Consider the following 20,757-nt stretch of genomic DNA (forward strand, 5'->3'; position numbering starts at 1 on the left):
AGTTTTTATTGGGTTACTAATTTTCAGAGTGCATAAAGCTACAGTATGTAAACTACAATACCGTATTTTTCGGACTATAAGTCACAGTTTTTTTCATAGTTTGGCCGGGGGTTCGATTTATACTCAGGAGCGACTTATGTGTGAAATTATTAACACATTACCATAAAATATCAAATAATATTATTTAGCTCATTCACGTAAGAGACTAGACGTATAAGATTTCATGGGATTTAGCGATCAGGAGTGACAGATTGTTTGGTAAACGTATAGCATGTTCTATATATTATAGTTATTTAAATGACTCTTACCATAATATGTTACGTTAACATACTAGGCACATTCTCAGTTGGTTATTTATGCGTCATATAACGTACACTTATTCAGCCTGTTGTTCACTATTCTTTATTTATTTTAAATTGCCTTTCAAATGTCTATTCTTGGTGTTGGGTTTTATCAAATGAATTTCCCCAAAAAATGCGACTTATACTCCAGTGCGACTTATATATGTTTATTTCCTTCTTTATAATGCATTTTCGGCCGGTGCGACTTATACTCCGGAGCGACTTATAGTCCGAAAAATATGGTACTGTAAATGGACTTTTGTTTAAAGTTATGTACTCTTGTACATTATGTGAAAGTGCCATATCATAAGGTTGTTTTTAAGTAACAGACATATGTCACCCCCATGGTTCAGTCCCTGCTTTTCTTTTCGTTTTGGGACTCAAACATGGGTCGCCGGCATGAGGGACGAGCGTGCTAGCTACCGAGCTGAAAGCCTGAGCTATCAACCTGGTAGCCAACACTGCTCTTAAAGTTGTCAGGGAGTGAGGTTCACCAACATATGCATCGCCCAGCCACACTGGCTGTCCTCCGTTACACATTGTTACATTTTTATCCACTCCTAAATCGTGTGAATGTTTCTTTGCGAGAACTTTCTAGGTGACCTTTCACAGCTTTAGGACGTCCATGTTTGGCCATTTTCTGATTGCCTCAAGGTGGCTGGAGTGAACCCTCAAAAATATCAATATTGCCATTAGCCCTCGGTGATATATCGATTTTATCGACAATTAAAGTTTTTTGTTGCAGACGATTTAAAAAATAAAAAATATATGTTTTGGTTAGGTTTGGTTTGAGTTGGGGTTGGGTCTAGGTTGCATATAAAGTTAAAGTTAAAGTACCAATGATTGTCACACACACTAGGTGTGGTGAAATGTGTCCTCTGCATTCGACCCATCCCCTTGTTCACCCTCTGGGAGGTGAGGGGAGCAATGGGCAGCAGCGGTGCCGCGCCCGGGAATCATTTTTGGTGATTTAACCCCCAATTCCAACCCTTGATGCTGAGTGCCAAGCAGGGAGGTAATGGGTCCCATTTTTTTTTATAGTCTTTGGTATGACTCGGCCAGGGTTTGAACTCACAACCTACCGATCTCAGGGCGGACACTCTAACCACTAGGCCACTGAGTAGGTATATAATCAGCCGAAAAAGCAATACATACAACAATCAAAAATAATAACAACCAAGGTGCGTTGCATCAGCCATCTTGGATCACATAAAAAATGAAGTGTGCACGTCTTTGAGACACGGTTAAATTCGGTTGTCGTCACCCCTGTGGGCGCCACTTAGAGTGTCTGCGGACGCAGCTCGACCCTTCTCTTAATAGCGCATTAAAATAGACGGTACAAAGTCTTGCCATAGTTTGCAATAAATACACAGCTATGCAAAGTTATATGAAATTACCGGGGTTACATATTAATGGGACAATTACCTGCGAGCAGACTGCAATTGCATTATTGCATTCATTGATACTGTCTAAGCCGTATTGATTAGACATGTTCATTAGTGCAGTTGTCATTCAGGGATTCAAGTAATAATTTGTCATATCAGCACACCTGAAACACATAAAATGGCACAAAAATGAGTAACAAAACTTCCCAGATTTAGCACAATGAATACCACAAGAACAATATTATGTACATAGTAATTTAAATAGAATATGATATAATTATGGAAAGGATAACGAATATCATAGAGTATTTATAAAAATAAAAATTGATTTTAATCCTTCAATGCACAGGTGCCAAACTCATGGGCCACATCATTTATGTGGCCCACGAATGCCTGAAAATAATATGCATCAACAAAGCAGCTAATCTTTATTGATAAATGTATTTGATCTTTTATTTTTGTCAGAGACAAATGGACTACTAGAATAGAACTGGACTCTCACACTATGGACAGGACTCTCACAATATTATGCTAGATCCACTCGACGTCCATTGCACCGGTCGGCCAGGGGGAGGGGGGCGGTCCCCTCCAAGGTTTCTCATTGTTATCCCATTGGGTTGAGTTTTTTCTAGCCCTGATGTGGGATCTGAGCCGAGGATGTCGTTGTGGCTTGTGCAGCCCTTTGAGACACTCGTGATTTAGGGCTATGTAAGTAAACATTGATTGATTGATTGACATTGAGAATAGAATAGAGTTTTATTGTCATTATTACAGTGAACAGGTTTAAAGAACAACATAATTGGAGCAGATCAACTAAGGTGCATACACAAGAATAAAGTAATATAAATAGTAAAAAAGATAAAAAAGAAGATATATATATATCTATATATATGTATATATCCACATACATGCATATATCCATACATATGCATACATATACATATACACATACATATACATATTTACACATTCACATTCATACATACACATATATATATAAACATATCTATATATATATATATATATATATATATATATATATATATATATATATATATATATATATATATATATATATATATATATATATATATATATATATATATATATATATATATATATATATATATATATATATATATATATATATATATATATATATATATATATATATATATATATATATATATATATTACTGCACATTATTCTGTTTCACAGTCCAGTATTATTGCACTTATTAAGAGGCCATTTGGGATATATTGCACAGTCCAACATTATTGCACATTATAGTACGGAAAATAAAAGACATGACACATTGTGCTCACTCAGGGCCTGCAATTCTAAAGTTAAATATTATCTGATTACGCAACAACATATCCCAAACCTGTTTTTGTTATGAAAGATAAATACCTAATATATTCTTGTCAACTTGACTTATACTTTCAAACCAAGTTATCAATAAATATCTTAAAATAATCAAATGCATAGTTAATATTGTAATTATATCATGGGGCGACTATACATTTATATTCTAATATATTCACTGTTACAAGCGGCAATAAAAAAACAAGTTTGAGATCCCTGCTTGTAGTATACAGTAGGGAAGCACAATATGTCCCCATTCCTGGGTGGATCTCGTGTGAGAGGAAGAGGGGGGCGCAGGGTTAATCATTTTGCGATGCACTCTGCTGAAAATAATTGAAAGTGCCACTCTCCATAGCAACCGATGCTGGAGTCAAAGGTGGAATTGCCACAAAACAAATAAGATATTCAACACTCCACTACCACCTGGCGGGTAAAGTGGATAGTGCAAGCCCCAAATTTGTCACGTTTCATGAGTCAGGTAAACCACGTAGAATGGGGCCATATGAAGCCCCTTCCTACTGTAAATAATATTTAAAAACCATTACAGCAAACCAAAACAAATACAAGCCCAGTTCAACTTAGTTGGGACGCGTGTGCAAATTACGTGTTCCTCATGAAGTGGTTTAACAGTTCCTCCATTGTACAGTACTAAGTAGCATTTGTAATTTATGGCCACCTTATTTGAATTTACCAGGAGAAAAATCATTCATTTACTATTGGAACCTGTGAGATTTTGCAGATGTTTTCTAAAAAAAGTGACTTATATTTGGATTAATTGGAATTTGGGAGTAAAATGACATAACAGCAAGACACTGTTCTGCAAAAAGACTTGGGTAAAATCAACCAAGGAGCATTTTTCAGTTGTCAGACAGTCAAGTTTGTATATTGCAAGACTACACTCACTGTTGAAACTTTTTCAACAGACAAATGACCTCCAGTGTTACTTTGATGCTGTATTTGATGTGATTTTTATTGGATCATCTGTTCAAACTCAGTATTGGACACGGTCCAATCGTTTATAAATCATCCAAGACTTTTAAGCAAGATTAAAAATGTAAACATATGAGATGCATACTCTTAGGAAACCTATAAACCACTAATAAATGTAATGTCCTCTTATTTCTCTCCAGTCCTCTGTCTGCGGAGCTTGAGAAATACTACCACACTGAAAATGACGATGAGAACCCTTTCATCTGCTCTCAGCCCCGAGAGAACGGCATGAGGGACTGCGGCTCAGTGCCCAAGCTCTATGACGAGGCAGGCCTGCAATGCAATCTTGACTTGTACTCGTACAACAGTACCGATAACACCACCTGTGTCAACTGGAACCAGTACTACACCAACTGCTCTGCGGGTCTGGTTAACCCCTTCAAGGGGGCCATCAACTTTGACAACATCTGCTATGCCTGGATTGCCATTTTTCAGGTAATGCTGCTTGCAATAATAGTCTATTTGATAATTGCTTAAACATCATTTGTGCATGATAGCAAACCAGAAGGAAACAAAGAAGTGACAAAATGGATGCTAATTGCCCTGCAGCTGCTATTGTATCCCAGATATATGGCTTTACACATCACACCCGCCACATAATCATACAGCTTCAATTTGTCCACACCATTTGGTAGCTATCCCCACATCATCTGCAAAGCTTGTATCTGTTTTCATATTATTATTTCAGGCTGGGAGTGTCATGGAGGACAAAAGCCAGATTAGGGATTTAGTCTCCCTTTGGTTTGACTGTAAATTAAGTTTGCCTGTGTGTGGTGGAACATGTGAGAAAAAACTGTGGGATTTGTTTGATTTTTAGAGGGCCATCCCATTGGTTGAGTGATTAGCCTCGTTGCCTCACAACATGAACGTTCTGGGTTTGAAACCTTTTCCCCGAGCAGTGATTGTGATGGTTACATTTAATTTTATGTTAGGTTAATGATAATTAGACTTTACAAGATAAATATATTGGGAACAGATCAACCATTAACGAGTTTAAATAAGCCAACACGTGAGTGCACAATATAGTGGAACCATTTTTATTTTTTTTAATAAAATACAGCTTGCTGGACTTGAAATATGTTTGTTTTTGGTTGCTTTGTTTTCAATAAACATTAGACTCTTTACTACACCATATTCATGGTTCGTTTAAAATATTTTAAACTAGGCCCCATAGCTGATTTATGGCATTGTTAATCAGAATGGTAAATTGGACATTATACTGGATTTGAGCTATTGCATATTTATACTACCGACATTTTTGGACTATAGAGGGCACCTAAAAATAAGTCGCACCCACTTAACTTTGGACATATTTATTATTTTGTACATAAAATGTACAGTCGTCTAAAAGCTGCAAGTGATAGTGCAAGTGCAATAGCATGGTATACAGAAGTCTACCAGAAAAGTAATCCGGGGGTCATCTTTTTCGAAGTCGGAATTGAGGGAACTTCGTCCGGCATTCTATGGGCCTCGTTTTTTCTTTCACTTTCGTCTCGATGTGGGTCACCTCTGGGTTTATGCCATCTTCTTCGGCATGCGACGGTTTTGCATTTCAGGGATCTGTTAGTGACGGCTGTTTCATTTTACGATCGACGGGTCGATCACCTTTGACTTTGGGACGGCGTCATGTGTATTTTGGTGTATTCTTTTTAATGTTGAGGGGAGTGCATACGGTGTAACTGACTGATTTATTGTGTGAGTGAATTTGATTTTTTGTGGACAATGTCATTGGTCCACTGTGACCCGAAACAGTTTGATAAGATGAGGCTAAATGTATTGCCAGCATGTGAAGTTTGTAGAAACTCGCCGCAGCATTGTCCAAAACGCTGGCTTCAAAGCGTAGGAAAAAAGTAATGGGTTGTAGTCCAGAAATTACCGTAATTATTAGTTTAAAGTCTAATGATAATCAACTCCAGTATATCAAACCTGTGATCAACAGGTAATATTTCTACAGTGTGACCTAAATTAAGTAAGGACGGTAAGGTCTCGCTAATCCGCAATCAACCCCCTGTAATAGAAATTAGGGGAAGGAGTGTTTTTTGTTGTTTTTTTTTTTTTTTACTATTGCTTGTGTGAATCTCTAATTACTAAGTGTATGTTTTCTTGCATTGTCCAACGTATTTTTACTGTTTGCTCACTTAAGGTGATCACTCTGGAGGGCTGGGTGGATATCATGTATTTCGTGATGGATGCTCACTCCTTCTACAACTTCATCTACTTCATCCTACTCATTATCGTAAGTGCTACATCCTGATGATTGCACAAGTTTCTCCTTCCATCTATTTGTCACGACTGCTCGGATAACAATTCTTCCCTGTTCTTAGATCGGCTCATTCTTCATGATCAACCTATGCCTGGTCGTCATTGCCACTCAGTTCTCTGAAACAAAGCAGAGAGAGAGCCAGCTGATGAAGGAGCAGAGAGTGCGCTTCATGTCTAGTGCCAGCACCTTGGCTTCCCTCTCCGAGCCGGGGTCCTGCTATGACGAGCTGCTCAAGTACCTTGTTCACATCATCCGCAAGGGGGCAAGGGAGGTGGCCCACATCTGCAGGTTCTTAGCTCGTCGTGCAGGGATCAACATTGCCGCCTCTCCGCCTCCAGTAGAACCCCAGCAACGGCAAAGCCAGAGGAGAAGGAGGAAATCTTCCAAGCAGGGATCCTTTTCAGTTCAACACATGGTGCACCCTCACTACCACTACCATCTTGGCAATGGCAGTGTGAAAGCTAATATCCGGTGTCTTGAAGGTAGAGATATGGAGGCGTCTTCTCATAACAATAATGGAGGTGCGGTCGCTTTAGCTGTGCCACTACCTTCAGCAACATCAGCCTTGTCTGACACAAATCTGGTGGGATTTGGTGATTCACACTCAACTCTTGGAGTATTCCATCTAGAAACACGTTGCTGTACACCCTCAACTACAAACCTTTGGCAAACCCAGGGCCAGTTCTCTTTGACCCCAGCTTCCTCTTCAAGGGCAATGAAGAGGAACTCTGTGCCCTTTGCTGCCCCTGGGCCTAAGAATTACCCCACCTTGCAGGCAAGAGCTCTCGCTGAGTCCAGACGAGGAAGTGTCGCAACCAGCACTCTAACAAATATCAGTCTCAACGTCCCACCAATAAACCATGGGAGAAGGCGGCAGAGCTTGGTGGACACTCTCAACCCCTCAGGTAGATCATTGCCGGTCACTATTAAATGTATATGGTGGAACTCCGTACCTGTATGAGTCAACCAACTCATCCAGTCAGCGGCCACTGTGTTATTCAGAAATTGAGAGCCAAAGGGGTCAATTCTGTGAAAAATTGTTCCATTTGTGTCGACATGTGTTAGTCTTGTTAACATCAACACAGCCCCTTGCCTGTTTTTTGCAAAAGCAAAATTATGGTTATATCAAAATTAGGACATTGTCAAATATTAGAATATTTGATACAGATCAGACAATCAGTCCCTAAAGTACGCAAAGTTGTATGTTTGCCTAATCTTACACTTTAAGCATGAGTGAAGAATGCGTGAAGTGCACTGCTAACCTTAGAAGTCCTTTAGAGAAAGAGATGATACAGAATATTCTGCTCACATATGCTATGTGGTGGTTGTTTGAGCACACTGCACCCAGTCCTGGATTGTCCCACTCTTTAATGTTTCAATCACACGCAAAATTCTCACAGGAATGAGGCAAAAATACAACCTTACCTACTGTAGTTAACTCGTACCTAATGCCGTTTTCAAGTTTGTAATACTATCAACATTGGACTGGACAATTTGTTGCTTCATGCAAATATTTATTAAACTTTATGCTTTTTAAAACGACTCAACACAATAAAGACACAAACGCTATTTTATTTACAATAAAAAATATGACCAATGATGTTTGCTTTGGAAACCTTTGATAAGGCTACATAAATACATGCTACATACATACATGTTTGTTACGTGTTGTACAAATTAATTGTATTAATATTTGTGCATGACAGTATCTAAGTGCACATGGACACATTTAATCGGATTAAAAACCTAACCGGAATAAAATTGCTTCATGTAAACACACCCTGCAGAATTTTCTGACACGATCACACACTTCCGCATCAAAATTTAATTCCAATCGAGACAGGTGTCTTATGCCTAAAGTCATTCGCATTGTAGCGCATGAAAACATATATTCCGAATGTCGGGTTAGTTCTATCTTTACTGCGCATGTCTTGGCTGTCAGCTGTACTTTGGGGGTGGAGCACGGACTATGTTTATTTTTCTCTGAATTAAGCGCTTGTCTTGATGCTGTGTGATGATGATCAGATTAAATTAATGTTGTCGATGTACATGTCGCTAGTGTTTTAAGCTTCTCTATTTTGAACATACTGCTAATGTTCCTAGTCGACGAGCCTGCTAAACATTTTGTAATTGAGGACTATCAACCAGAATATATCATAGAGGAATATTCAAATTTTTTCAGCCAGCCAGAAAATGTCCCCACTCTGTAATCCCCAATTAATGTACTAGCATTTATATGAGTAGAAACATCACAGATTACATTACCAAACATCTTTGACAATCAAAACATGATCGTACAAATCTACATTATCGCGCTAAACTAGTCTCTAAACACATAAGTGAAGCTGCCAGGGATACACATTCTGTCTGGGATAAAAAATCTGGTACGACACCTGTTGTGGTTAGCCTTTGTCGAGGTGGAGGGGTTCTCTCTTCATCGGCAGCTGATCACAGCAATGGAAATGGCGTTGTCGTTGTTGGATCTGGACTTGCCATTCATTGCACCCTTTCTTTAGTCAATTTCTGATAATTATTCCCCCTAATGCAGGGGTCGGCAACCCAAAATGTTGAAAGAGCCATATTGGATCAAAAATACAAAAAACAAATCTGTCTGGAGCCGCAAGAAATTAAAAGCCTTATATAAATCTTAATAATGAAGGCAACGCATGATGTAAGTGTCTCAGAGGGTGAGATAACTCCTGGAAATTACTGGCTTAGAATGGCCAAATGTATAGATGTGTGTCCAAATTAAAGGAAATGTCAGGCTGTCTTCTTCAAATGGATTTATTACAATCTTTGCAAGCTGGGTAACGTTTGCTGCGGTCTGGAACAACATGGCACACAAACAACTATCAGAAATATAGCCAATATTACATACTGATAATATGTCATGAGACATGCAAATGTAAATTAAATACACGGAGGACATAGGTAAATGAAATAAAATGAGCTTAAATATACCTACACACGAGGCATAATGATGCAATAAGTACATACAGCTTGAAGTCATGCACTGACCAAATATGCCTGATTAGCACTCCAACAAGTCAATAACATCAACAAAGCTCATGTTTCTGCATTCACCCACAGCAAAAAAAAGTTTGATGGACAAAATGAGACAAAAAAAGAGTGGCATAAAACACGTCTTTCTGTGGCAGTGTTGGAGAAGGTTACACATGTAAATAAACTGTTGCGTCACAGTCCAAACAACTTTCAAGGACCGCCAAAATTAGTAGGACAAAAGGGAGCTCCCTAGTGGCTCAACATCCACTGGAACACAGTTGCATTTTGGTAGTGCCATTAAATGACATTTTCATTAACTTTGACAGCACTAGTCAACATTTTTTAAAACAGGAGGGAAGGGGCAAAAGAATAGGAACTGATATCAACCTTAAATCAAAGGGACCAAAAGCCCTTTTTTCTTTCACAGTGTACTCCTCAGCCGTCATTTGTTTGCCTACGTTTTGTCTTTGTTCAACCATATGTCGGAAAATAGACGTTTCCGCAACAATATTGCTCAGTTTGACCAGAACAAGACATTGTGTAATTTGTAAATGAAATTAGAATACAATGATTCGCAAATCTTTTTCAACTTATATTCAATTGAATACACTGCAAAGACAAGATATTTAATGTTCGAACTGAGAAACATTTTATTTTTTTGCAAATTATCATTAATTTAGAATTTAATGGCAGCAACACGTTACAAACAAGTTGGCACATGGGGCATTTTTACCACTGTGTTACATGGCCTTTCCTTTTAACAACACTCAGTAAACATTTGGGAATTGAGGAGATACATTTCTGAAGCATTTCAGGTGGAATGATTTCCCATTCTTGCTTGATGTACAGCTGACGTTGTTCAACAGTCCGGGGTCTCTGTTGTGGTATTTGTGCCACACATTTTCAATGGGAGACAGGTCTGGACTACAGGCAGGCCAGTCTAGTACTCACACTCTTTTGCTATGAAGCCACGTTGTTGTAACACATGGCTTGGCATTGTATTGCTGAAATAAGCAGGGGTGTCCATGATAGCGTTGCTTGGATGGCAACATATGTTGCTCTAAAACCTGTATGTACCTTTCAGCATTAATGGTGCCTTCACAGATGTGTAAGTTACCCATGCCTTGGGCACTAATACACCCCCATATCATCACAGGTGCTGGCTTTTGAACTTTGCACCTATAACAATCCGGATGGTTATTTTCCTCTTTGGTCCGGAGTACACAATGTCCACAGTTTCCAAAAACAATTTGAAATGTGGACTCGTCAGACCACAGAACACTTTTACACTTTGCATCAGTCCATTTTAGATGAGCTCGGGCCCAGTGAAGCCGGCAGTGTTTCTGGGTGTTGTTGATAAATGGCTTTGGCTTTGCATAGTAGTTTTCCGAAGTGTTCCTGAGCCCATGTGGTGATATCATTTGCACACTGATGTCGGTTTTTGATGCAGTACCGCCTGAGGGATCGAAGGTCACGGGCATTCAATGTTGGTTTTTAGCCTTGTAACTGACGTGCAGTGATTTCTCCAGATTCTCTGAACCTTTTGATGATATCACGGACTGTAGATGGTGAAATCCCTAAATTCCTTGTAATAGCTGGTTGAGAAATGTTCTTCTTAAACAATTTGCTCAGGCATTTGTTCACAAAGTGGTGACCCTCGCCCCACCCATATTTGTGAATGACTGAGCATTTCATGGAAGCTGATTTTATACCCAATTGGGGAACCCACCTGTTCCCAATTAGCCTGTTCACCTGTGGGATTTTCCAAATAAGTGTTTGATAAGCATTCGTCAACTTTCTTAGTCTTTTTTGCCACTTGTGCCAGCTTTTTTGAAACATGTTGCAGGCATCCAATTCCAAATGAGCTAATATTTGCCAAAAAAAAATGTTTTCCAGTTCGAACATTAAGTATCATGTCTTTGCAGTCTAATCAATTGAATATAGGTTAAAAAGGAATTGCAAATCATTGTATTCTGTTTTTATTTACGATTTACACAACGTGCCAACTTCACTGGTTTTGGTTGTTGTACTATTGTGAGCTAATGACGTTGGATGATCTATTTTTGCGGATGAGAGTAATGCTTCGATCATAAGCAAACAATATTAGGAATAAATGCATTCCTACTCCCACTAAAGTGAACAAGGTAGTTAAGTATTTTGCGTCATTCTTCACTTTACAAAATTTAATGGATATCGGTTCTCAGTTTTTGTGCAAAACCGCAAACAAACTAACAAAGCAATTGTATTTAAAACAATACCTCTACCATGCAGGTTTTCCAGCTTGGTGAAGACAACAATTGGACTGTATAAATTATGAGGACAACAAGGGTGTTTGTTTTGTTTTTTGTCAGAAGCAAAACAAAATAGTAATTTTCATGCAATCACTTATTAGAATCAGTTAAAATGTGTTTTGATCAAGTATCAAACTAAAGTATTATCCAGATTGTTTTCTTCCCTTTCCGTGAGAGAGAGAAACATTGTAATTACAGTCAAATGTTAAATGCTTCATGTTCTAGCTGGCAACAAACTTCTTCAGCTTGCGGCCAAGTTCTAAAAGGCAGTGTGCTCAGCAAAAGTCAGGCCAGATCTGCTCAGGTTATACAGACGGTGGAAACGCTGGCCGCCAGCCATCCAGGCCGGAGCACGGTCTGCGGAGACGAAGCTCACGCACTGCCCGTCACTGTCGAACACGCTCGCTCTTACACACACGCGAGCATCCCCAAATCTTGTTCTTCACAATAGATGCCTTTATTTGTTTAGACATTTTATATTAAACACTTCATGCATGCTATTTATCACAATCACAGTCACTTACTCAGCTCTCTCGCTCAGCTGCAGCCCAGCCCTCCTGCCAGCTGTCGGCCCGTGACCTGAGCATCACCAGCAGCGCCATGGACACGGCGATGTTGACATTGGACCCTGAGAGTTGTCCTTACTGCGCAAAAGCCCTCGCCAACGAGTCCGAAGGCGGTACAGAGGGCAACGAGACACCTGGAGACTCCGACAGCGAGGGCGTCTATGAGTTCAGCCACGACATGCGTCGCAGAGACAGGCGAGATAGCCGGCAGCCCAGGAAGAAAGCCTTCCGGCTGGGTAAAACAGCCGGAAAGGTGGTGCACTTCTGGAGGTTGGTGTGCGACACATTCAGGAAGATTGTCGATAGCAAGTACTTTGGACGAGGAATCATGATTGCCATCCTGATCAATACGCTAAGCATGGGCATCGAGTATCACGAGCAGGTGAGTGTGTCAACTTAATGATTTGTTTGGTTGCACCTTCCACACAAGTGTCTATCCATGGCTGAGCTAGTGATTGATGAGTTCAAGTTAAAGATTTGATGTGTATGTTTGTGTCTCTCTATGTGATTTTGTAAGCTGCACTGCTCCCACGAGCCCAACTGGAATTTGTGATGTCTCTCTCTGGACTTGTTTATTTACACCAGCATAATTGCAGCCATGTGGGAGAGAAAATGGGGGAATGCGTTTGTATGAGGAGATGAGAGAGAGAGAAGTGGGGGAAGGCCCAACTATTGACATACTAGGGTTGTCCCGACACCAATATTTTGGTACCGGTACTGGTTATTTTCTGTTTCAACATGTTCTATCTACACTTCACTTATTCTTCTGTTGTGTGGATACTTTACATTACTTTTGAATGATACCACAAATGTAGGTATCGTTCCGATACCAAGTAGCTCGAGAACCGCGGGTTGCTGACCCCCGGCTTGGACACACGTACACATAAGCAGGAATGCAAGGTAACGTGGCAGTCTTTATCCGGATCATGCCCAAAATCGAATCAGTTGTTCTGTATCCTATTTTGGAAAATGTCCTGAAAGTTTCATGAAAAACCGCCAATAATATTTTGAGTTATTTTTATAACTATACTGACTGACAGAAAACAAACAGCAAACAGCAATGATTATTTTTAATGAACAGAGCAGCTCACAAAATGCAGTAATCGGTGTTGTATAATAAAGTGATGGTTGCAGAGCATTTTGGTTGCAGTCTATCAGTGCACAAGGGATAGAGCTGTAATGATGCCAAAGGCCTGGTGTGTGTGTGTGCCCTAAGAATGGGAGAGGATAGACAATAGACATACCTGCTCAGTGGCCTTGTATACCTGCTCAGTGCCCTTGTAGTTATAGTGTCCGCCCTGGGATCGGTAGGTCGTCAGTTCAATCCCCGGCCGAGTCATACCAAAGACTATAAAAATGGGACCCATTACCTCCCTGCTTGGCATTCAGCATCTAGGGTTGGAATTGGGGGTTAAATCTCCAAAACAAGGGGATGGGTCAAATGCAGAGGACAAATTTCACCACACCTAGTGTGTGTGTGTGAGACAATCATTGGTACTTTAACTTTAACTCAACAATGAGATTGACAATCATTGATGTTCTGACAAGGTGCAACTTGCCAAATGAATTGCCAAAAGGTATTTGATATGTATGGTTTGTAGGAAGTTAAACAACAGAAGTATTATATGAGAGGGAAGGAGATTCCACCGTGTTTTGGTTTTATTGGGTTACTTTCAGTCCCTGACCCAGTGCTTATAAACATATCCAGATGGCATCATCTTTAGCACAACCACAGGAAGTCTTAGAGCTTTCTCCACTCAACCTTACAGTTTTTTTTTGCCTTATAGTTTCCACTTTCTTCTTCTGCCTTTCCTCCCCGTACCTACCCTTATCCCCAGCCCCCCTCGTCTCATTGTATTACTTATTTTCTCCACTGCTTCCATCCGCCTTGTTATTCAGTCTACCGTGCCGCAGGATTCCTTTCACCACAGTCTATCTGAGTGTGTTGTTTTGTGTTGAAGTGAATCCCTTTGCTCTTTCCAAACCTACAATTGATTGTGAGTCGATTGACATGCAGTAAAAGCAGGACTGACAGATCTATGTTTTTTTCAGTTTTTCATGACTACAAGGCTTTGTTTTGTTTACTATCCAAGTATCATCCAGCCAATTTACTCTTCAGAGTTTTGCTTGATAGTGTTCCTATGGAATTACTGTTTGGTGATGAGAAGGGAATACTTTGCTGTGTCCTGATTAATGGTCCACATCTGAAAAAAGTATGCAGTAATTTTACGTTAAAGTAATGCCTTTAAAATCATTTGGTATGCTGGCTCACAGTAAAAGGAATAGTATTGCGCTCATTACTGAGAAACCCCTGATTAACTACTTTAGTCGCCTGCGAGTCTGGTCGCCAGCCATCCAGGAAACTACTCATATTTAGCACTAACTTCATTGCTAACGTTCCTGGTCAGTTCACGTTCGTGCTATGCTTATTCACATGTTGCTGCATGCTAAAATGTGTACTTTGTCTATTTTAAGGAAATTATTGATAAAAAAACCCCCAAAAACTACAATGTTGACCTAAGATTTGTAAAGATTTCAAACTATTTTCCCGTAGAAAAAAAAAAAAAACACTCCTTGTTAAGGCTTCCTTGAGTAAGTGTTGCCATATGCACAACACTGCATCTGTGTTTCGTATAACTGTTGCCAGAAAGCCGCAATAATCCAATGAAAAAGCAAAACATAACCACTGGGTTAATCGTTTGCCGCTTGCTGAAGTTGACTATAGCATGTTACATTGTGCTCTTGCGTGATATGTTGATGTCATGCATTGCGGCAGTTCAAACTGTTTGTGCAACTCTAGATGCATAGTTTCCTGAGAATTTGGATTGAATAGAGAATTTTACAGCTCAGTTTGACAATATGGATGTAATATATATGTTTAATTATTGGAATGATTAAAAGTCAATTTATTCAAACTAGGGATGCACAATATTTTTTTCCAAACCGATACAGATAACTTTGTGTTTCTCGAAACTGATATAGATGACAATTTGTTTTAAATGTTAATTAAATGAAAACTTATTTATATCGATTATGTTTGTTTTAAATGTTAATTAAATGAAGTTTGTGCAGACCTACAGGTAAGAATTACTCAAACAGAGGTAGATTTGAGAAACTATACCTGTAAATGTGTTTTAACCAAATAATACATCACTACTATGGTAGGGCTAATGTCAGACGGCCATAAATCACTGGTGAAGCTTATGTCTTAATGTCCATTTAATCGGTGTTGGCGGGGGAGTGGCAATCACGTTGTATCGGTAGGAACGCTTGATTTGTTTACCCCGACACACCTACAGCACACTATGTGTAATCTCGCCCCATTGGAGCGTTTTTTTTTTCATCAGTTATTTCTGAATATTATAGGATTTATCGGTGTGATGTCTTAATTCCTAACTGTTTGTGCAACTCTAGATGCATAGTTTCCTGAGAATTTGGATTGAATAGAGAATTTTACAGCTCAGTTTGACAATATAGATGTAAAATATATGTTTAATTATTGGAATGATTAAAAGTCAATTTATTCAAACTAGGGATGCACAATATTTTTTTCCAAACCGATACAGATAACTTTGTGTTTCTCGAAACTGATATAGATGACAATTTGTTTTAAATGTTAATTAAATGAAAACTTATTTATATCGATTATGTTTGTTTTAAATGTTAATTAAATGAAGTTTGTGCAGACCTACAGGTAAGAATTACTCAAACAGAGGTAGATTTGAGAAACTATACCTGTAAATGTGTTTTAACCAAATAATACATCACTACTATGGTAGGGCTAATGTCAGACGGCCATAAATCACTGGTGAAGCTTATGTCTTAATGTCCATTTAATCAGTGTTGGCGGGGGAGTGGCAATCACGTTGTATCGGTAGGAACGCTTGATTTGTTTACCCCGACACACCTACAGCACACTATGTGTAATCTCGCCCCATTGGAGCGTTTTTTTTTCATCAGTTATTTCTGAATATTATAGGATTTATCGGTGTGATGTCTTAATTCCTAATATCGGTCCAATAATCATCATGAACCCATAATTTAAAACTCAATGTTACAGGAAGTTACATAACAAACATATGTAGGGTTTCTCTTTGATTCCCACTGTAGTACAATATGTGGCATGGGGGCGTGACTATGAGCGTGGTCAATATGATATCATCATATATGATATCATGATAATATAGATTTGCAATGCTGTACATAATGTTTTATGTAAATTTAAAAACAAATATGTTATTAGTTATTAATAACCTATATTGTGTCCTTCATTATCAGAATCAGCTTTATTGGCCAAGTTTGTTTAACACACAATACATTTTACTTGGTAGACTATGCTCTCTTTGCACAATGCTATATCAATTGTTGCTGCTTATCGTAAAAGGTAACAAAGTCTACACTATATATTATTATGTTGGAATTGAGTTTGCCAAATATGTAAACAGTCCTTTGAATTTGAGATGAAAAAAATATGTGTATTGTTGATGTTCTTCACAATGAAGCTAATGTAAAACTAAGATCACTAAGGAAAGTTCATTAAATATACACATTAAAAACACGTATATGTAGAAATCACGTTACAGTAATAAAATAGTTTGGAATAAACTCAATAAAGCAGGGATGTCAAACGTACGGCCCGTGGGCCTGATCAGACCCGTGAATAGGTTTTGCCTGGCCAGCGAGATGAGTTTGCCAAGTATAAAAATTAGCTAAAAATTTTAGATGAAAGAACATGCTGTTCTAAATGTGTCCACTGGATGTCGCAATAGCAATTATTTGCATCTCCTGCGCATGACTTCAGAGGAGGCGGAGGTATGTGTCGTGTTAAGACAGAGGCAACACCTCCATGTTTGGACTCTATATAATTATGCTGCTTATTATGGATAGTAATGATACATCATGTGGATTGTTACGCCCATGTGTTGATTGTCAAAGACGTTGTCAGTAATGTAACTTTTGACAGTTCTACCCAAATAAATGCTTTTGATTATATGTGCTTTTTTGTTGGGACACATTTTCCCGACGTACATTAATTTGCTGAAATAATGATTATCTCCTTCTGACTTCATGTTTGATTATTGAAATGAGTCCAAATTCACAAGTTGTGTTGTAAATGATGCTACATATGTACAGAACAAACCACATAATGTTAGTGCATTAGGAAAATGAGTAAACTACATTACTAACATCATGTCATTTAATTTTGGTATTATTAATAATTTTGTCTTTTGATACATTAAACATTTACACCAATGAAAGCATTTTAAAACTCTGCCAAACTCAGTTCCACCTAATTGACTGATGAACATTATCACATCATTTATTCAGAAAGTATAAATAACAACAAATGAAGATAGAATACTTTTAACCGCAACATGTAAGTGTAAAAAAAACATAATGATCTGTACATTTCATAATGTGCTTGGCCTATTTTTAAACAAAGAAAACAATCTGAAGTTGTCTTTATTTTTAAGTTATTATGCCATGATTCTTCCAGTCTGGCCTATTTGGGAATAGATTTTCCTTCATGTGGCCCCTGAGCTAAAATGTTGTTTGACACCCCTGGAATAAAGCCATACAGTTATGCAGGATGAAGGTTGGCTCTAATGCCACTAGCTTAATGCTAACGTACAATGGACCTGCTAATTTACACGCTAACCCAAATTAGCATGTCCAAACGCAGAGCATATTTAGACAAACAATCATTCACATTCATACCTATAGACAATTTAATGAACCTAACGTGCATATTTTTGGAATGATGGAGCACCCAGAGGACAACATGCACACTTCACACAGAGATGCCCGTGTGGAGGTTCAAAGACACACACAGCATAAAGTTAGACATTATTGTCGGTAATAATGTCAACACATTTAAGGTAGTTTACACAGACCTGAACAAGAAATGCATTAATTAACTTGAAATACTTTTGTCTTCAACTTTCTCTCCTTATTTGTGTGGAGTACCAACTCCGTCTCAGTGTGGGACCAGCTGTAGTGCTCTGACAGGCGATTTAGGTGCACATCTTGTTTAGTTTTTTTTTTTCAAAATAAAGCTTTGAGAAACATTTTCACAATATGGAAAAAATGTTTCCATGTAAAAAAATATATACAGTACATATTTTGAAAATGTGGCAGCATTTACTTTGCTGTGGCAGTGTGCCAGGATCAATCACATGTAGGGGAAACCCTGACATGTATGCACAATCAATTATACTTTAAGTTTCTAAAGCCTACGCTTGTGTTTTTTAACTCTTATCTAATTGTAGATGCCTTTCAAGATTACAACATACACACCATACTCACACACTAATCATACATGAAGCATAGCCCCTCAAGCCTAATTGATGAAGAAATTAAGCGTCGTTATAGCATAAACAAAGTTAATTACAACTGAATAAAGATGACTTCAGGTGCAATCTCTTTGTTAGGGCCAATCAATATAATTACACGCAATAATTACTTACTTCTCGTTATTTAGGATTTGTGCAGGTTATAAACAAGAGGCAAACTGAACATGCCTTTCCATTTATTACAAAGGACATGTTGTATGCATGTCTGCAGTGTGTTTGTAGTCTTTTATCCTTTTACACAGAAGCAATCCATCCTTACATGTAAACTGCTGCCTGGAAAAATAGCTCTTTTTTGGCTCAGCAGTTCCAGATGGTTCCGTCAGGACCTTGCAGATTGGCTTGGCTGCTGGTATTTTTCCTTGTAGCTTTTCTGAAAAATTGCTCATTCAATATCGACACTGACTGAAAATAACAAATATGTAAATTATGTAAAATTGTTCAGCAACCTTATGTTGATTAAGTAAGAAATACAAAACTACATAACATATTTTCAACAGAACATGAAGTACAATGAATACATTGCAATTACTATATATTATATATACTGTACCGTATTCGGAGTCCTTAAAGGGGAACTCCACCTTTTTGGGGAATTTTGCCAATCATTCACAATTATGTGAAGAACATGTCTTTTTTTTCCTCGATTTTAAAGATGATATACACTTGAAAGATGCGGCTAATGTGAGTCACCGTTGTAGCCTTCAAAGCCCTCTAAAACAACTTAAAAACCCTCCATCAACATGTTGTATACACTGCAAGTCTATATAAAATGTAGTTACATATAGATCATTTAAATGATTTCCGTGACTGATTTTTTCCGCGCCATGATTTCTGTTTTCATAGCAGCGCAGGTTTGACTTCCGGCAGCATGTGTGTTCTTACCTCCGGAATCAAACACGAGCATGTTTTCTAATCATGGCAGACTTGGTAACAGACAACAAAGATGACTATTTTTGGACAAATGAGGATTCACAACCTTATATTTTTGAAGCTAAATATAAGGCTGCTTATAGAAGCGAGCACGAAGGAAGAGTGAGACGTTGGAGCAGACGGAAGCCGGGGGAGGGGAATGAAAGCGATTTTGACGGTACAAATATGGAACTTGGAGACAAGCTTTTTTGACATAAATGGATTGCTTACCCAAAGTCAACAGGAAACGACCCCGGCCAGCTGGACCAAACAACTGTCTATCGAATGAGTCACTTTAATATTGATCATAATACATGCAACACACCATGCGTGTTAGTACAAGTACAGTACATACGCTGTCTGGCTAGCTCAGCTGTGCACAAACAAAACATGAAATGTACGCTAATGCTTTACAGATACTGTAATATGATTATTCATGTTTTTCAGTCAGTGCATAGTGATGTTCCATTGCAGTGTTGTGCATAAAAAACTTAAAAATATTTTGTGTTGTTTTAGGAGCTAATTTATCTCTTGCCGTAGTTATATTTTAAGGCTAATACCAAAGCACGACGATGTGTTACTATGATAGTAAAAGAGTTCCTCAGTGTTCGCTCTTACAATAACAACAGAGCTTGGTTATTATACAGGTTATAGAACGTAAATGAAGTATTGTTGACAACTCCCATTAGCTGCATTGCTAGCCTTTTAGAACGAGACAATTTGTATATGTTAGAAAAGTGAAAAAAACTAAATGCTTTTGTCTTCTTGTCAACATTTTAATACAAGTACAGTTCCCCGTTAGCTTCCTTCTTTTCTTTCCTAGATGGATTTATGAAGCCAACTAATTTGTGAAACAAATCAGTTGACATATAAACACTACATAAGGCCGACATATTTACTATACAAGCCATTAGGTTTAAAGTTCCGTCCTGTGTCTATCTAATTACTGTAACAAACAACATTTGCCATACGGATACACGGTTCTCACTGTGCGAGTTTTAAACAGATTTATGCCCGCACAGTAAGATGACTAGACACCCACATGTGATTTATGTCCGGCTGCAAACTGCTCTCTGAAATATAAAGCAGCTTCTTGATTGTATGGACCGTAATGGAAGGAGATATTCCTGTGTCCTTCAAGCACAGACGTGTTGTTACTCTGCAGACCATCAAGGTATGGATCAACAGCAGCAGAGGCCCCCCTTCTGATGCCTTTTTAATAAACACACTGGCGCTAAGTATACGGGCGGCAGACAAGGCACGTATACAGAATTTGAAATGCGAGGTGGT

At 38.5% G+C, this 20,757-nt stretch overlaps 1 protein-coding gene across 7 annotated transcripts in view; it reads left to right on the top strand.

The window, feature by feature from the left end:
* cacna1g (calcium channel, voltage-dependent, T type, alpha 1G subunit) overlaps nucleotides 1-20,757 on the top strand; it is a 321,489-nt gene that overhangs the window by 93,310 nt on the left and 207,422 nt on the right. For all 7 annotated transcript variants that reach the window (XM_062056250.1, XM_062056253.1, XM_062056254.1 and 4 more), the window contains exons 5-8: nucleotides 4,223-4,517; nucleotides 6,226-6,318; nucleotides 6,407-7,250; nucleotides 12,181-12,587. In XM_062056250.1, the coding sequence (XP_061912234.1) occupies nucleotides 4,223-4,517; nucleotides 6,226-6,318; nucleotides 6,407-7,250; nucleotides 12,181-12,587 (1,639 nt within the window). The remainder of the gene's footprint in view (nucleotides 1-4,222; nucleotides 4,518-6,225; nucleotides 6,319-6,406; nucleotides 7,251-12,180; nucleotides 12,588-20,757) is intronic.

This window comes from Entelurus aequoreus, linkage group LG08, assembly GCF_033978785.1.
Source record: "Entelurus aequoreus isolate RoL-2023_Sb linkage group LG08, RoL_Eaeq_v1.1, whole genome shotgun sequence".
NCBI classification, from domain to species: Eukaryota; Metazoa; Chordata; class Actinopteri; order Syngnathiformes; family Syngnathidae; genus Entelurus; species Entelurus aequoreus.